The sequence below is a fragment of the Suncus etruscus genome, chromosome 7 (assembly GCF_024139225.1).
Source record: "Suncus etruscus isolate mSunEtr1 chromosome 7, mSunEtr1.pri.cur, whole genome shotgun sequence".
NCBI classification, from domain to species: Eukaryota; Metazoa; Chordata; class Mammalia; order Eulipotyphla; family Soricidae; genus Suncus; species Suncus etruscus.
Window position 1 is genome coordinate 16,984,425 of NC_064854.1, and position 16,391 is coordinate 17,000,815.

The 16,391-nt window shown below is 50.1% G+C and overlaps 2 protein-coding genes across 2 annotated transcripts in view; both read right to left on the reverse strand.

Moving 5' to 3' along the window:
- ANKRD16 (ankyrin repeat domain 16) overlaps window positions 1–16,391 on the reverse strand; it is a 256,684-nt gene that overhangs the window by 185,019 nt on the left and 55,274 nt on the right. The window lies entirely within an intron of this gene.
- The window catches only part of PRKCQ (protein kinase C theta), a 34,008-nt gene continuing 21,383 nt past the window's right edge, over window positions 3,767–16,391 (reverse strand). Inside the window, exons 12-18 of the mRNA XM_049776304.1 lie at window positions 15,549–15,722; window positions 8,478–8,569; window positions 7,702–7,764; window positions 7,163–7,301; window positions 6,258–6,446; window positions 4,618–4,746; window positions 3,767–4,033 (exon numbers count right to left, since the gene is read on the reverse strand). Coding sequence (XP_049632261.1) covers window positions 3,878–4,033; window positions 4,618–4,746; window positions 6,258–6,446; window positions 7,163–7,301; window positions 7,702–7,764; window positions 8,478–8,569; window positions 15,549–15,722 — 942 coding nt within the window. The 3' untranslated portion in view covers window positions 3,767–3,877. The remainder of the gene's footprint in view (window positions 4,034–4,617; window positions 4,747–6,257; window positions 6,447–7,162; window positions 7,302–7,701; window positions 7,765–8,477; window positions 8,570–15,548; window positions 15,723–16,391) is intronic.

Sequence of the window (16,391 nt, forward strand, 5' to 3'; positions counted from 1 at the left end):
TTCACTACTCCCTCTGTTTTTTCTCTTGTCCCCTCTGCAGGGACCACTTGCATCAGTACTAGGGGCCACCAGAGTGAGGCAATTGCTGGGGGGATTGGCGAGGGTTCGAGCATGGCTTGCTTGCTGGTCTGACCTGCACCCCACTCTGATTTCAGCCCTGCTGGGAGCACCTGGGCTCTACCACTCCTTCCTGGGCTGTGGGTTCTCACCCTGAGAGTAGCAGGGACGTGTGTGTGTGTGTGTGTGTGTGTGTGTGTGTGTGTACGCTCACACAGATGTGCCAGGGCACGTGTGCCAGCTCTTCTGAAGTGCTCACTGGGGTCTGGGCCCTCTGCACAAAACCAGGACTGTGTTCCAGGGGTCCCCTCCAAGCAGCCACTGGTCCATTTTACTCCCTGGGAGCAAGCAGTGTTTGGCTGTAAAACAAGGATGTTGCGCCCCCTGGAGGCTGGAGTTGTAACTGCAGTGAGACCTCACGGTTCCTGGTCCCCCAGAGAGGATTGGGGCGCCAGTCTGTGGCTGCTGGAACCAGGAGCTTCTCTGATTCCCCTAGACGTAGGAAAAGACCTGGGGGCCTGTAAGATGCAAGTGGACAGGTCTCTACGGGGCGCTTGTCTGCCATTGAAGCACATCAGGACATACAGAGAGGTCTGAGCTCCTACCCCAAAGGTCTCATACTCTCTAACTGGGGTCCTGCAGCTCCCCTCCTTCAGTCTTGCAGCCTGTCCTCCCTCTGGCAACTTTTCAGTCCCCTTTCTCCCTGCCCTGTCTGCTTCTTGCTTCCTCACGCAGTTTCCTGATGATCCCTGTTATGCCTTATTCCAGTGGGTTGTGTCTGGGCTGCAGGATTTCCCTTTTTCTTTTCTTTATTTTCCTTTTGGTTTTTAGTCGCACCCAACAGAACTCAGGGTTTACTCCTGACTCTGCACTCAGAAATCGCTCCTGGCAGGCTTCAGAGACCTTCTGGGATGTCGGGGATCGAACCCGGGTCAGCCATGTGAAAGGCAAGTGCCCCTCAGCTGTGCTGTTGCTCCACCCCAAAGGGTCACAGAATTTCCTTCCCTTAAACTCTGTGACCTGCTCAGCCTGTGCTCCTCTTCCAGAGTCAACTCCATCCCCACCTCTGACCCCTAACTCCATCCTCACCTTTGACCCCTGGCTCCCTCTTCCCCTGTGCCCTCTTGTGCTGATTGGGGCCCACATACCACTTGTGTCCTCCAAGCCCCCATGGGGCTCAGAGATGACACCTCTCCCCTGGGCTCTGCTCCAGAGTCCCCCACATGCCTCTGTTCCTTCTCTCGAGTGCCAGGTATGACCCTTTGCAGGCACTGAGGGGGCATGACTTGGCCTTCTTAGTCCCTCATACGTGAGTCCTGGCAGAAGGGGACGTGGCATGAGGACAGGGATGTGGCTACAGGGGATCCTGTGTTCACATTTGGGGACGGATGTTTGTGGGAGACATTCTGATGACTGTGAGTTCCTCCCTCTTTCTTTCTCTTTCTCCCCGCCCCACTCATCATTTCCTGTGGGGTGGTGGGAGGCTTCAAAGTAGTAGGGCTCAGGGTGTGTGGGAGGGGCTTAATAGGCTTAGTCAGAAACAGAAGCAGAGGATGGGGTCAGGGTTGGGCCAGTTTCCAGTAGCTTCTCTGTCCCATGTACCTCCAGGGCCAGAACATGGGAACCGGGGGCTGGACTCCTTGAGGTTTGCAATTGCTGGTACAAAGCCTGGGCCTCTGTGCCACTTCCTAGGGTGCAGGGGGGAGCTTCTCACCACATCTCATCACCCAATCCCCCCCCCCCACACACACACCCAGACTCCCCAGCAGAGATAAGGGAGGCATCTGTCTTGTCTATCCTTCACTGCCTTGTTCCATCCTCCCTCTCTCCACCCAGCTATCTACCATCATTATCCACTCATACTCTGTCATCCATCCACCATCATCAACTACCATCATCATACTCTGCATCCATCCATCTATCATAATCTTACCCACCCACCATCATGCTCTATCATCCATCCATTATCCATCCATTCATCCATCCATCCATTATCCCTATCATCCATCCATTCTTCCTTCTCCATCCTTCCTCTTTCCAGCCATCAGGTTCAACACCCTTGCACCCCATCTTCGACATGTCTTTGCTCCTCCATCCAGCCCTCCTGGGCTGTGTGTGCTCCAGACACACCAGTGATTTTTTTTTTGTTTTGTTTTGCTTTTTGGGGGGGTCACACTCAGCAGCACTCAGGCGTTCCTCCTGGCTCTATGCTCAGACATCGCTCCTGGCAGGCTTGGGGGACCATATGGGATGCCGGGATTCGAACCACCGACCTTCTGCATGGAAGGCAAATGCCTTACCTCCATGCTATCTCTCTGGCCCTGACACACCAGTGAGTTTTAAGCTATTCCTCAGGGATGTCTCGGGTAGATGCTGGACTCTGACTCTTCCTGTTTAAATTGGGGGCATCTCTTTTGGCTTCCCATGGGCAGGAAGAAGTTTATCTCCAGCTTCTCAACCCTTCTCCCAGGAGCCTGAAAGCCTCGCTTTGGCTCCTTTTGCATTCAAGATTATTGGCGCATTCACAGCATCTGGTCTCTTGGCATTGGGGGGGGGGGCGGGCAGATTCCTGACAGGAAAGTTGACCCTCAGCTGTAATTACTTGTGGCTTTCTCTTTCTGCTCCAAGGGATGTGGGGTCTCTAGAGAGGTATGGGTAGAATTTCTGCTTCCATCAGTTCCCCTTGTCTCTTTACTTTTCTGCTGGGTGCTGCAATGATACTGTCACCAGCTGCATTTCGACAACCCCACAGTTTTGGGGATGATCCCTTAATGTTATTTTTCTTTTTTAGTTTGTGGGTCACACCCGGTGATGCTCAAGCGTCACTCCTGTGCTCAGAAATCCCTCCTGGCAGGCACAGGGGACCATATAGGATGCAGGGATTTGAACCACCATCCATCCTGGATCGGCTGCATAGAAGGCAAATGCCCTACTGCTGTGCTATCTCTCTGGCCCGATCCCTTAATACTGTGGCAGCTGCATGTTCTCAGGGCCATGAATGAAGTCCCTGGCCCCATCCAGATCTCTCAGGACCTGGAAGAGTCTGAGGAGAAGAGCAACTGCTGAGGCAGCAATGCCCAAAGCCATGCAGGTGCCAGGGAAGTTCTGGATGCAGCAAGACACTGAGACTCCATTAGCCCCAAAGCTGCTGTGGAATAGCTGGGCTGGGGAGGATGGGCCAGGGAGGCCTGGCCTGGGAGTGGAAAGAGGCAGGGGTGGAACTGAGGATGGAGCATGGTTTAGGGTGCTGTTGGAGCTACAGAACTGGGGCAGCATCTGGGGGGCTGCATCTCCCCCATGGGACCCTCACTGTCTCTGGGTCTGGGCATTCTGTGAACACTGTGGGGTCTTGAGGGAGAAGTAAACATGGTAGCCTCTCTCCCCTCGACCTATTTTCCACAGGACACCTGGTGGGCCTTAAGCAGTTGCTCATCCCTCAAACCCACTGTAGGTTCTGTCGGTACCACTCTGGGCACAGGGTACAGGGTGGGCAGCTGCTCTCTGGGCCTGGCAGGGGCCTCTGGGAGATGAAGATCCTTGTGAGGAGATGCCTGGAGACCCCCATGTCCAGACCTACTTAATTCAGTTCATGCCAGTGGTGTTTATTGTAGGGCCCCTTCTCAGCTCGCCTCCCCCTGCTTGGATGGGTCAGTGCGGGCCCCATGCCGGTGTCTGTTCGTGCTGGGTGGGCCCTGGCAGCGCTGGTTTCTGCTACAACAGCGCAGAGTCCGGAGAGTTGTGGCCCGGCCCGAGGCCTTGCAGTCCTGGATTCCCCTCCTGGAGCCCGCTGGCGGGCAGTGTCCCCCAACTGTGTTCTCGTTCAGGAGATGAGGCGCTCCATGCCCGGGTTCATGAAGGAGAAGTTCTGGAACATGCTCTGGTCCACGCTGTTGATGAGCGTGCGGTCGGCCAGGGACAGGCGTGGCCTCTCACTCAGGAACTCCTTGTCAAAGTTGCTGCAGTCGCTCGGGGACTTCTGAGTTTGGTCCAGGGAGAGCAGGGGTCAGGGTCAGGTTCAGGCTGGATGCTGCTCTGTGTGCACGGGTGAGGATGCCTCCCAGTGTGCATGTCTATTTCTTGTATGCATGTGAGGTATTTGGAGCAAGCATGCATTGTGTGCCATATGCCTGGTGCATGCGGATGCATGCATGCGTGTCTGCATATATGATTTTACACACATGTATTTCTGCAATACACTATTCTGCATGGTCATATATTTATGCGTGCGCTTGTGTTTCTGCGTGTCACTTGTGAATTTCCGCATCTGTACTTGTGTTTCTGTGGGTCCGTGTGCATTTCTGCATGTGCATGGCTGCGTGTATGTTGGGAGGTTCTGAGTCTACCTCTGGGCTCAAAACCTTCTTCTTCCCAATCTCTTTAGCGCTGTTGTAAGTTGTTTCCTCTGTCTGGGCACAGCCAGGGAACCTCAATATCAACCCCGAGAAATGGACCCCCCAGTTCCAGAGCTGGCTGCTGGATCAACACAAGTGTGGGCCCCACAGAGTGACCCCCATCCCCAAAAAATGATGTTCTCCCTCGCCCCCTCGCCTCGAGCCTCACCACTTGGGGCCTGAAGGGCGGGTCAATCTCCTTCTTCTCCAGCTCCTCCCAGTTGATCTCCCGGAACAGGGGGTGCTTCCGGATGTCTCCTCGCACGCCCAGTCTCTTCTCTGGCTCTCTCACGAAAAGCTGAGGACAGTGACAGGAGCAGTGATGCCTGGGCTGCACATCTTAGACCCGGCTCATTCTGTGCCCAGCTGCTGGGCACTCACCAGCCCTCTATCCTTCAAGCCCATGCCTCCCTCTCAGGGGCAGCCACCGTGCCCCCTCCCCGGCTGGGCACTGACCCCTCTGACCCCCAGCACAGCTCCCTGATGCCTGGCCTGGTTCGCCAATGTCCCAACATGTCTCAGGTGGGGCTGGCACGGGGGCTGTGATAGAACTGTGGAGTGGTCAGTGCCGTCACCAGCTTTTCTAGTGGGTGGACATGGGTGGGGTCACTACACCCCTGCCCCCCAGAACTGTCCCTGGTCTCTGTCTCTCTGTCTACTGCCAACTTTCCTTCACTTGGGTGAAGAATAGCCTTGCCCTTCAGCTCATTGAGCTTCTGATAAGTTCCAGAGGTCAAGTCATTGTGAACAGTGGGGTGATCCGATGGCTTCTCTGGGCAGGGGTCATAGCATCCACACACCTGAGCACATGTGTTCATGCATGTGCCACAACCGCACCATGCTACACTCACACACTCACACACGTGTCTGTAACACAGCCACGCACATGAGCACACATGCCCACAAACAACAAATGTGTCCATACTATATATATCACATACATGTCCACACACCCACACACCACATACATATGTGTCTGTACACCCACACAGTATACATGCCCACATGCATCCACACACATACCACACATACACACATGTACCCATGTCATACTATACACGAACATACATGTCCACATGTATACTCCATGCACACATGAATGACATACCTATGCCTATACACGCATAACACACAGTGCTATGGTACACTCAGCCTACATACATGTATCATGCGCTCTTCATACACAGACTATAGCGGCTGGAGTGATGCCACAACGATAGGGCATTTGCCTTGCACCCGGGATGGACCCAGGTTCCATCTTTGGCATCCCATTTGGTCCCCTGAGCCTGCCAGGAGAGATTTCTGAGCGCAGAGCCGGGAATAATTAATCCCAGAGCAGAGCCCCCAAAACAAAAGCAACAATAACAACAAAAACATACACAGACTAAAATACATAGACACATTCTACACATATGTGCCCCACTCAGAAACACTGCACACATACACATGTGTGTCCGTACTGCCCTCTCCTTGCATAGCATCACGCATGTGCTCATGGACACACACACAGCCCTATATCTATGCGCACCAGTGGCTAGTCTGCACCCGGCAGTGGGAACATTGTGTCCTAACCCAAGGCCCATAGCAGGCTGTACCAACACGGAGGGAGCTGGAGGTTCTGGCCCTGCCCATCTATTCCAGTTTCTCTTGGGCCTCGGCCTTAGAGCACACTGGGCTTCACAGACATACAGCAGCTCACCACCACCCCAACTGCCGCACCTACAGGGCCCTGGCAGCCCCTGGGTGCATCCCAGGTTGGGAGGTGGTAGGCCGGGCTAGAAGGGGCCTTGAAGGCTCAGGGGCCCCTACCTTCCCCAACAGGTCCTTGGCATCCCTCTGGAGCCAGCGTGGGTAGAAGGGACTGTCCATGCGGATGGACTGGAACAGCTCCTCCTCGTCCTGCCCATGGAATGGCGACTGGCCCACGAGCATCTCGTACAGCAGGACTCCGAAAGACCACCAGTCCACCGAGTGGTTGTATTTCTGGCCCAGCAGGATCTGGGGGGAAATGGGGTACGCATGAGTACAGGTGTGGGTGACAATGTGTGCATGTGTCAGTATGTACACTCAAGTGTAAGTTTGTGTGCCTCTGGTGCCTGCATGTGTGTGCACAAGCATCGGTGGTGTGTGAATTGTATCCACATGTAAGCCTCACATATGAATGCGGTATGTTGTGTGAATGTGCGCAGGAACACTCTGTGCCACTGTGTATGGACAGGTGTAGCCATAGCTGTGTGGAGCATATATATGTCTGGTATACATATATCCTGAGGTTGAGCATGTTCTAATGTCTGTGCATTTGTGAGGTACAGTGGCAAGTGTGGGTATGGCTGTGTGTCTGTGTGTCCACATCTGTGTTTCTATGTCTGTGTTTGTGTGTGCCTGTATGCCCATGTCTATGTGTGTCTACTTGTGTCTGTCTGTGTCCTGTGTGTCTACGTGACCCATGTTATGCATGTCTATGTATGTTTGTGTACATATGTGGGTCACACATGTGTGTGAGTTATAGAAGTGGTTTGTGAGGACATTCTGGGGTGGGAGACAGCATGATCGGAATCACCCGAGAGGGTCTCTCAAGGATGCTTGGGAGGGTGTAAGAGGGTGGAGGTTCTGTGAAAGGGGGACCAGACTTGTACTTATGTGCTGGTGGGACTGAGGAGCAGCAGTAACCCCAGCAAGGACCCTGGCAGGGGGAGAGCCGGGACGGGGCCCACCTCAGGGGCGATGTAGTCGGGGGTCCCACAGAAAGTACTGGTCTTGGTTCCGCCTAACATGTTTTCCTTGCACATCCCGAAGTCGGCGATCTTGATGTGGCCATCCTGGTCCAGCAGGATGTTGTCCAGCTTCAGGTCCCTACGAAGCACAGGGGTCCTTGTGTATCTGTGTATGTCTGTGTGCTGCCGCACCTAATCAGCCCCAGCCCGTCAGCTCCTCTGCAGGGGCAGGAGGAGGCCTGAGCCGAGCCAGTGGGAATGCGCAGGGAGGATGTGTGGCCAGCTGCGGGTCAGCTTCATCCACGTGGGAGTCTTCCCTGTATCCCAGGCACCCCAGGGCCACCAAGCGGTACCAGCTCAGGGACCATCTCTGGTGTGAGTGTCCTTAGACTGGACACCAATGCCGCCTGCCAGCTGTCAAGGGAGCCCCTCATAGGACCCTGGCTCAGCTCTGCTCAGAGCAGGACTGGGGGCTTGAGTCCACCTGCCCCCTATCTACCCCTTCTCTAAGCACTCTTTATGTGCACCCAGTTACTCACCTGTACACGATCCCCTTTGCGTGCAAGAACTGCAGCCCCAGAATGATCTCAGCAGCATAGAACCTGCAGCACAGGGTCAGACATGCACTCACAGTTGTCTCTTCACACACAGAGTTGTCTTCTCACACACGTAGTTTCCTCCTTACAAGCATACACAGCTGTCTCCTTGCACATACAGTGTCGTCTCACACACACACAGTTGTCTCCTCACACACTGTCGTTCCTCACATGCATATACAATTATGTCTTCTCATACGCACACGAAGTTGTCTCCGTACACACTTTCCAATCACATTCAGCCTTAAACTCACCCACAGGCCCGTGCACTCTCATACATGACACACACATGCAAACATGCAGACACTTTCACATGTTCTTAGAAAACTCACAGTATATGAATACAAACACAGACCTCATCCCTGACTCAGATGTAGACACACTCATGTATACACAATTGTATGAACACACACATATGTATGGTCTGTACAAGTGGTGGCTTTCTTAATCCAACAGTGCTTGAAGGCATCCATAGGCATGTCTGTGTAGCTGGGGACATCCCTAAAAGCATCTACTACTCCATACTTGCTGCTACTCTGTGAAGATGTTTTTCCCACAGAGCTGTTGCCCACATGCTCTGTGGGCCAGACTGGAAAGACTAAGGATTCAGAGAATCCAGGGGCCATTTTGGGGGCTCCAGGAAGACAGAACCAGGGATAGCTGCCCTCCCCCCACCCCACCTGGCACCAAGGGTCAGTACCCCTGTCTTGGGCACTCACGTGGCTCTGGAGAGGTCAAACTTGTGGCAGGCCTGGATGTGGAACATGAGGTCACCCCCATTGAGGTACTCCATGACGAAAAAGAGGTTTTCCTGTGACAGCCAGATCCAACCATTAGCCACAGTCCACCTTCTACTTCAGGCCCTTATTATCTCGGCCCTAGGATGGGCTGGCTTGGTGGGGAGTGACTGCATGAAAGTGGGAGAATGGAGCATTGGCAGGGATGGGGCACCCACTTGCTACTGCCCCTACTGGCCCAGGCCTGAACCAGGATCTCCAGGGCATGCTTCCCCCAATTCCTGCTGAACCTCAGGGCATCTCTCACAGGCACCCCTTTCTACAATAAGTCAAACATGAGGGGTGGAGAGACATGGCGTGTGCAGGCGGAAAGGGGCCACATTTTGTCCTAGACGCTGCCCTTGAAGAAGGTGCAGTGAGGTGCCAGGCCTGCTGGGAGCACTGCCTGGGTGGTCTGAGTGGGGCTGGGTGACCCCTGATGCAGGACTGAGGAGCAGGATAGTGGGTGCTTTGGCTGCATACAGGGGTTCAGAGCTCTGGGCTTGCCACTCTTCACTATTAAAAACATCACTCACTGAGCCAATTACCATAAACCCACACCCTGTTTCAACACCCAGAGGACTCACCCTGTTTTCCCTAATCCCCTTACCCTGTCTTTTTTTTTGGGAGGAGGTTTTGGGTTTTGGGTCACACCCGGCAGCACTCAGGGGTTACTCCTGGCTCCAGGCTCAGAAATTGCTCCTCTCAGGCTCGGGGGACCATATGGGATGCCGGGATTCCAACCAATGAACTTCTGCATGAAAGGCAAACGCCTTACCTCCATGATATCTCTCCGGCCCCCACTCTGTCTTTCTTAATAAAAGGCTCACATCATACCTGATTGGCTGACACAGAGTCCACACCCTACTCTCCCCTAATATAAATATCTTCTTTCCATTTAAAATAAATAGTTATTCTCCTGAGGTGGCTGATGGATGCTTCTTTGTGAGTGCTCAATTTGCCTGGGATCTGACCTCACCAGTGACTTCTACATAGCAGCGACTAGGACTCACCAATGACTCTGACCTCACCAGTGAGTTCTACATCTTGGGATCTGACCTTATTGGCTTCACTTACACTTGGCGCCTGGAACTGGGACTCTGTCTACAATTGATGGTAATCCTGCCAAGAAATTCTGGTCCCACTATGCCTTGTCAGAAGCAGGATCCTCACAAATGAAAAAACTCAAACACTGGCACATGATAAGAATATAAGCCACCCCTCAGACCCAACACAGACTACTCAAAAGGACAAGATCTGGGAACAAATTGCAACCCCACAGAGAACTGGGACAATGAACTGACACCACACTCTGAGGCAGAGCATCGGGAGTAGAAAGGACCAATTCCAGGACCTGGATTCTATAGATAAGAGAACTGGTTCTGCTCTCACTGGATTTCATAATTTAGGAAACACTTGTTACATAAACTCAGTATTACAATGTCTGTAGAATATTCCAAGGTTGATGGATTACTTTTACCTAAACCATTACAAGGAGGACATTAACAAGTCGTATCTGTTGGGACATAAAGGCAAAGTGGCAGAAGAGTTCTGTAAAATCATAAAAGCCTTGTCGGCAGGACAACACAATATATAAACCCAAAAGACTTTAAGATGCCCATTGGAAGGCTATATGGCCAGTTTTCAGGGCACAATCAACAAGATCCACATGAACTACTTCTATTGCCGATGGAGAGTCTTCACCAGGATTTGAACAAAGCTGATAGGTTGAAAAGACATAAAAAGGGGCCCGGAGAGATAGCACAGCGGCGTTTGCCTTGCAAGCAGCCGATCCAGGACCAAAGGTGGTTGGTTCGAATCCCGCTGTCCCATATGGTCCCCCGTGCCTGCCAGGAGCTATTTCTGAGCAGACAGCCAGGAGTAACCCCTGAGCACCACTGCGTGTGGCCCAAAAACCAAAAACCAAAAAAAAAAAAAAAAAAGACATAAAGAGGAAACTAGTGGTCATCTTGTTGACTCAAAATTTACAAAACAAGCTTTGCAGAGACACAAGCAGTTTAATAAGTCTATTATTGCTATACTTTTCCAAGGCCAGTTCAAATCCACAGTTCAATGCCTCATCTGTCACCAAGAATCTCAGACATTTGAGATCTTTAGTTATTTATCCTTGCCTTTGACATCTATAGATAAATGCATGTTGCAAGATTGCCTTATTTATCAAAGAAGAAAAACTGAGACAATAATAGGGTTTATTGCAGCCACTGCAACATGCAGCAGAATTCTCTAAAAAGGATAGAAATTTGGAAATTACCACCTGTACTCATAATACATCTGAAACACTTTTCCTATACTGCAAGTGGATGAAAAAAATTACAGACCTATGTGGATTTTCCTTTAGAAAATCTTGACTTATCACAGCACACTATAGATTCTAAGGACAATCCTGAAGTATACAACTAATTCTCTGTTTTGGATCATTATGATGAAATGGAAAAAGGTTTTGCACAGTCTATTGGAAAAATGTGGCAACACAATGTTGGTTTAAATTTTATGATCAAGAAGTTTCAGACATCTCCATCTCATCTGTGAAATCTTCAGCAGTTTTATTCTTTTTTATACTTCAGAGATTTGCAGCAATGAATACAGCTCCTTAGATTAAGCAGATATCTTTGGATAGGCATCTGGATGTCAAGGACCCTTGCAAATGGTCAGTCATTGAATATGTTTTGAAATTTATTTATTTATTTGGGGGAGGGGTTTGGATCACACCTGGCAGTGCTAAGGGGTTACTCATGGCTCTACACTCAGAAATCACTCCCAGCAGGCTCAGGGGACCATATGGGATGCTGGGATTCAAACCACTGTCCTTCTGCATGCAAGGCAAATGGCCTATCTCCATGCTATCTCTCCAGCCCCTGAAATTTTTTTTGTTTGTTTGTTTTTGGGTCACCCCCGGCAGCGCTCAGGGGCCACGCCTGGCTCCATGCTCAGAAATCACCCCCGGCAGGCACGGGGGACCATATGGGATGCTGGGATTTGAACCACCGTCCTTCTGGATGCAAGGCGAACACCTTACCTCCATGTTATCTCTTCAGCCCCTGAAATTTATTTTTAATTCTTTCTAGTTTTCAAATATCATATGCCTTAGTTCTCAGTTTGCCTTCAGGAAAGGAACCTGGGTGTTTGAGACATGTGATACAATACTCCAAGAAGTAGACTTTTTTTTTTTTTTTTTTTTTGGTTTTTGGGCCACACCCTGTGACGCTCAGGGGTTACTCCTGGCTATGCGCTCAGAAGTTGCTCCTGGCTTCTTGGGGGACCATATGGGACGCCGGGGGATCGAACCGCGGTCCGTCCTAGGCTAGCGCAGGCAAGGCAGGCACCTTACCTCCAGCGCCACCGCCCGGCCCCCAGAAGTAGACTTTTTTACAGTGCTCATCACCATATTACTTAGTATTCTAGCCTTGAATATTATGATTGTCTTAAGAATGTTCTATGGGCCAGAGTAATAGCACAACAGTAGGGCGTTGGCCTTGCACACAGTCAACCAGGGCCCACCTGGATTCAATCTCTGGCATCCCATATGGTCCCCAAGCCTGCCAGGAGTGGTTTCTGGGTGCAGGGCCAGAAATAACCACTGAATGCCACTGGGTGGCCACCCCAAAAAGAATGTTCTATGTATATTCTAAATCATGAAGCCTTTTCAGCAAAGTTCTCCACCATCAACATTGATTATTTCAATGAATTCGAAAATTTTTCCAATAGACATGCCAGCTTTATAGTTGGAAGTGCTTTGATCCATTCCACCTGGGTCAGTTTTCCAAATGCAACCTATGAATCGATCTTTTTGTCCGGTGTGTGTGTGTGTGTGTGTGTGTGTGTGTGTGTGTGTGTTGGCCACCTCTATGTCTGTTTAATGTCCATCTATATTGCTTGTAATGTCTGTCTATGTTGTATATATCTGGAATTTATTCTCCCCTAAGACTATTTCAAAAGACTTAAAGGGGATATATATATACTTTGCATATTTCTTAGGTGTATTTCCTCAATATGTATAATCCTTTATTGTATTTCATTTATTTCATTATATAGATGTAGTTTTCCCCCTTCTCTTTGGATTTGCTAGTAGGAATTCGTAGTGGATAATATAAATAGTATCCTTTAAGTTTTGTATTTTATTTTATTTTATTTTATTTTTGATTTTTGGGGCCACACCCGTTTGATGCTCATGGGTTACTCCTGGCTAAGCGCTCAGAAATTGCCCCTGGCTTGGGGGGACCATATGGGACACTGGGGGATCGAACTACAGTCCTTCCTTAGCTAGCGCTTGTAAGGCAGACACCTTACCTCTAGCAGAGTTTTGTATTTTTTGAGAGAAATAAGTTGTAGTGATTGTTTGGTTTGTTATTATTTTACCCTTAGACTCCTCTAGTATTCTGACACTGTTCTTGTTGCATGGGCACATTAAAATGGGGGGAAATTGGGACCGGAGAGATAGCATGGAGGTAAGGCATTTGCCGTTCATGCAGAAGGACAGTGGTTCGAATCCCGGCATCCCATATGGTCCCCCTGTGCGTGCTAGAGACAATTTCTGAGCACAGAGCCAGAAGTAACCCCTGAGCGCTGCCGGGTGTGAACCCCCCAAAAGTAAAAAAGTAAAATAAAATAAAATGGGGGAAATTATGGGGCCGGAGCGGTAGCACAAGTGGCAAGGCGTCTATCTGCCTTGCACGTGCTAACCTAGGATGGACCGCGGTTCAATCCTCCGGCATCCCATATAGTTGCCCCCAAGCCAGGAGCAATTTTGGAGTGTATAGCCAGGAGTATCCCCTGAGCATCAACAGGTGTGGTCCCAAAACAAGACAAAACGAAAACAAATAAAATGGGGAAATTTTTAGATATAGAGAGGAGTTACTATCCTTTAGGAATGTGAACTTCAAAATATTTTGTTATGGGGCGGGGTCTTCTACCCTGAACATTTGCCATAATGACTTGATTTAGAATTTGATTGCTCAGACATTGACCAATCAACCCTGAACCTTGGGTACCATATTTGGATTTGGCATGGTTTTCTGCACCTACACCAGGAATTGACCTTCTACCAGGACAGGCTCTAGATCTGCCTTGGCACCTACTTGTTCTAGGGTAGGCTCATATGATACCCTAACAATGCCTCAGAAATCAGCAATGACTTGCTTTCAAGGCAGATGATTGTCTTGCTTTGCCACCTAAGGTGAGACGATACCAGGAAACACTTTAAAACACACTGACTTCAACATAGGATTTGTGCGAATACCAAGATCTCTAATTACTGAAGTCTGACTGCAACAACTTTGAGGACCTTTCCTGGGATCATGAAGAAAGACTTTGGGGTTAGACAAATTAGTATGTCTGGAATGTGTAGTTGGTCTTATGGCAGGATGCTTTGTGGGTAGGAACACCCTGTTTTTAGGCCAAAAGTTTTTCTTTCTAGTTTCCTTAACTTTTGCTGTACCTATGCAAAAAAAACTTGCCACCATTTTATCTTTGGTTCTCAAACTTTTTAAACAGGGGCCAGTTCACTGTCCCTCAGACCATTGGAGGGTCTGACTATAGTAAAAACAAAACTTATGAACGAATTCTTATGCACACTGCATATATCTTATTTTGAAATGAAGAAAGAAAACAGATACAAATACAATATGTGGCCCGCGGGCCATAGTTTGAGGACCACTGTAATTTAGATAGACATCCACCTCTTTATTAAAACCTTAGGGCATGAATTACTTTGCTTTACCTCATATTTCTGCACTATTCTATAAAGTAAAGAAGGTGGAGATGTAGCTAATCACTGTAGGAACACACCCTGTTTTAATATCCAGAGAACACACCCTGCTTTCTCTAATCCCCTTACCCTGCCTTCCATAAACACAGAAGCACACACCTTGTTGTAATTCCCTTTCATATATTACCTGTTTGGCTAACACAGAGTCCACACCTTATGCTCCACTAATATAAATATCCACTTCCTTCCTACAATAAATTGAGTTACTCCCCTTAATTGACTACTGGATCCTTCTTTGTGACTGCTCTACTCACCTGAGATCCCTCACCAGTGACTTCTCCATCCAGCGACCTTGACCTCACCAGTGACTTTTACATCTTGGGATCTGACCTTACCAACTTACTTTACAATTCACTCCTCACGAGTCCTTGGAAACATGATGTCCAAGTACTTCAGTGCTGCCAATCCTGTTTCTCTTGTTTCTCTATAAACTATCTTCCTGACTATCTTGGACTATCTGCAGCCTGAGCATTTGGAACCAACCCTCCTTCTGGCTCATCCCAGTGCCTGAGGGGAGAAATTCTGTCCCTGCCCCGTTCTGTCCCACATATGTTGCCATCAAAGTGATTTCTCCTGGCAAGAAGGGGCAGGTTGTGAAAGTCTGGGGTCCAACACTGGGACCTGAAAGTCCTGGGGAAAAGTGATCACAGTCCAGGACATTTCCCAGTTTCTAGCTGATAGTGACCAGCTGTGACCTCCTCCTCTGTTGGCACCATCTCTCCTCTGTGCCTTTTCTCTGCCGGTGCCATCTCTCTTGCACTTCCTCTATGCCAGCACCACCTCCCCCTGCACTGCCTCTCTGCCAGTATCATCTCTCCCCTGTACTTTCTCTTTGATGGCACTCCTTCTCTGCTGCACTGCCTCTCTGCCACCATCACCTCTCCATTGAACTTCCTCTCTGCCAGCGCCATTTCTTCTTTGAAATTCCTCTCTGCCAGCACCATTTCTCCCCTGCATGTCCTTTCTTCTGGGGTAGAACTGGCATTAGGAGTGAGGATGCCCTGCAGGCTCTCCAAGAGTGTGACTACTTTAGCATATCCCACCTTGGCCCCCAGCATAAGGTCAGCTGGGAAGGGAGTGGATGAAATTGGGGATAGGGGAGAAGACGCCTTTGGATTCAGGCACCCAATGCCTACCAGGTGGAGAATGGAAAGCCATGTTCCATGTCTCCCCCAGGGGTGCCCCGTTCCATGTCTCCCCTAGGGGTGCCCCGATCCACTATGGCTAACCTTGGTTTGGAAAGTGCAGAACATGTGCGTGAGGAAGGGGTGCTCCCAAGCCAGTGAGAGCACCCTGCGCTCCACCATGGTGCACTCTACGTCGTCATCCATCAACACCACATCCTTCTTTAGTGCTTTGATGGCGAAGAACTGGTTGGTTTTCTTGAACTCAGCCAGGAAGACCTGAGGTGAAGAAGAAGGGGCGTGACTGGGGGATTTGGGCTCATGCTCCACAAAGTAGGGAGCTGTGTGAGCAGTGACGGGTCCTTCTGCAGTCCCTCACATCCCCCACAGCTGCCTGGGGTGGCTACTGCTCTCCCTGCACCTTCCATAGAGTTGCCCCAGTGTAGAGGGAAAGAGCTCTCCATTCCTGAAACCCACTCCCTTAGAAAAGGGGACCCTTTACCAGATTCTGCCATACTTGGCGGTGCTTAGGTCGTATTCCTGGCTCTGCACTCAGGGATCACTCCTGAAAGTGCTCAGGGAACCCTATGAGATGCTAATGATTGAACAGAGTTTGTCTATGTGCAAGGCAAAGGCCCTACCACTATGCATCTCTTCAACACCTTGGTCCAGATTTTTTGACTAAACCTAACCAGCTCCACCAGCACATGTCTAACAGATATGCTCCTAAGGTGAACATGTAGACCAGGGTGAAAACGAACATGTCTGAAGGGTCAGGCACAAGGCTCCCTGTGCACATGAACCTGAAGGTACAGAAAGCCTGTTGCAAGGGGGTCGGAAGGTGGCCTTGCAGAAGCAGGAGCCTTCAGTAAACTACAAGACCCAGGATGCATTGAATTCTTCCACACTAAGTGACTTAGCCTCGCCCCGGAAGGAGGAGGTGCCCTG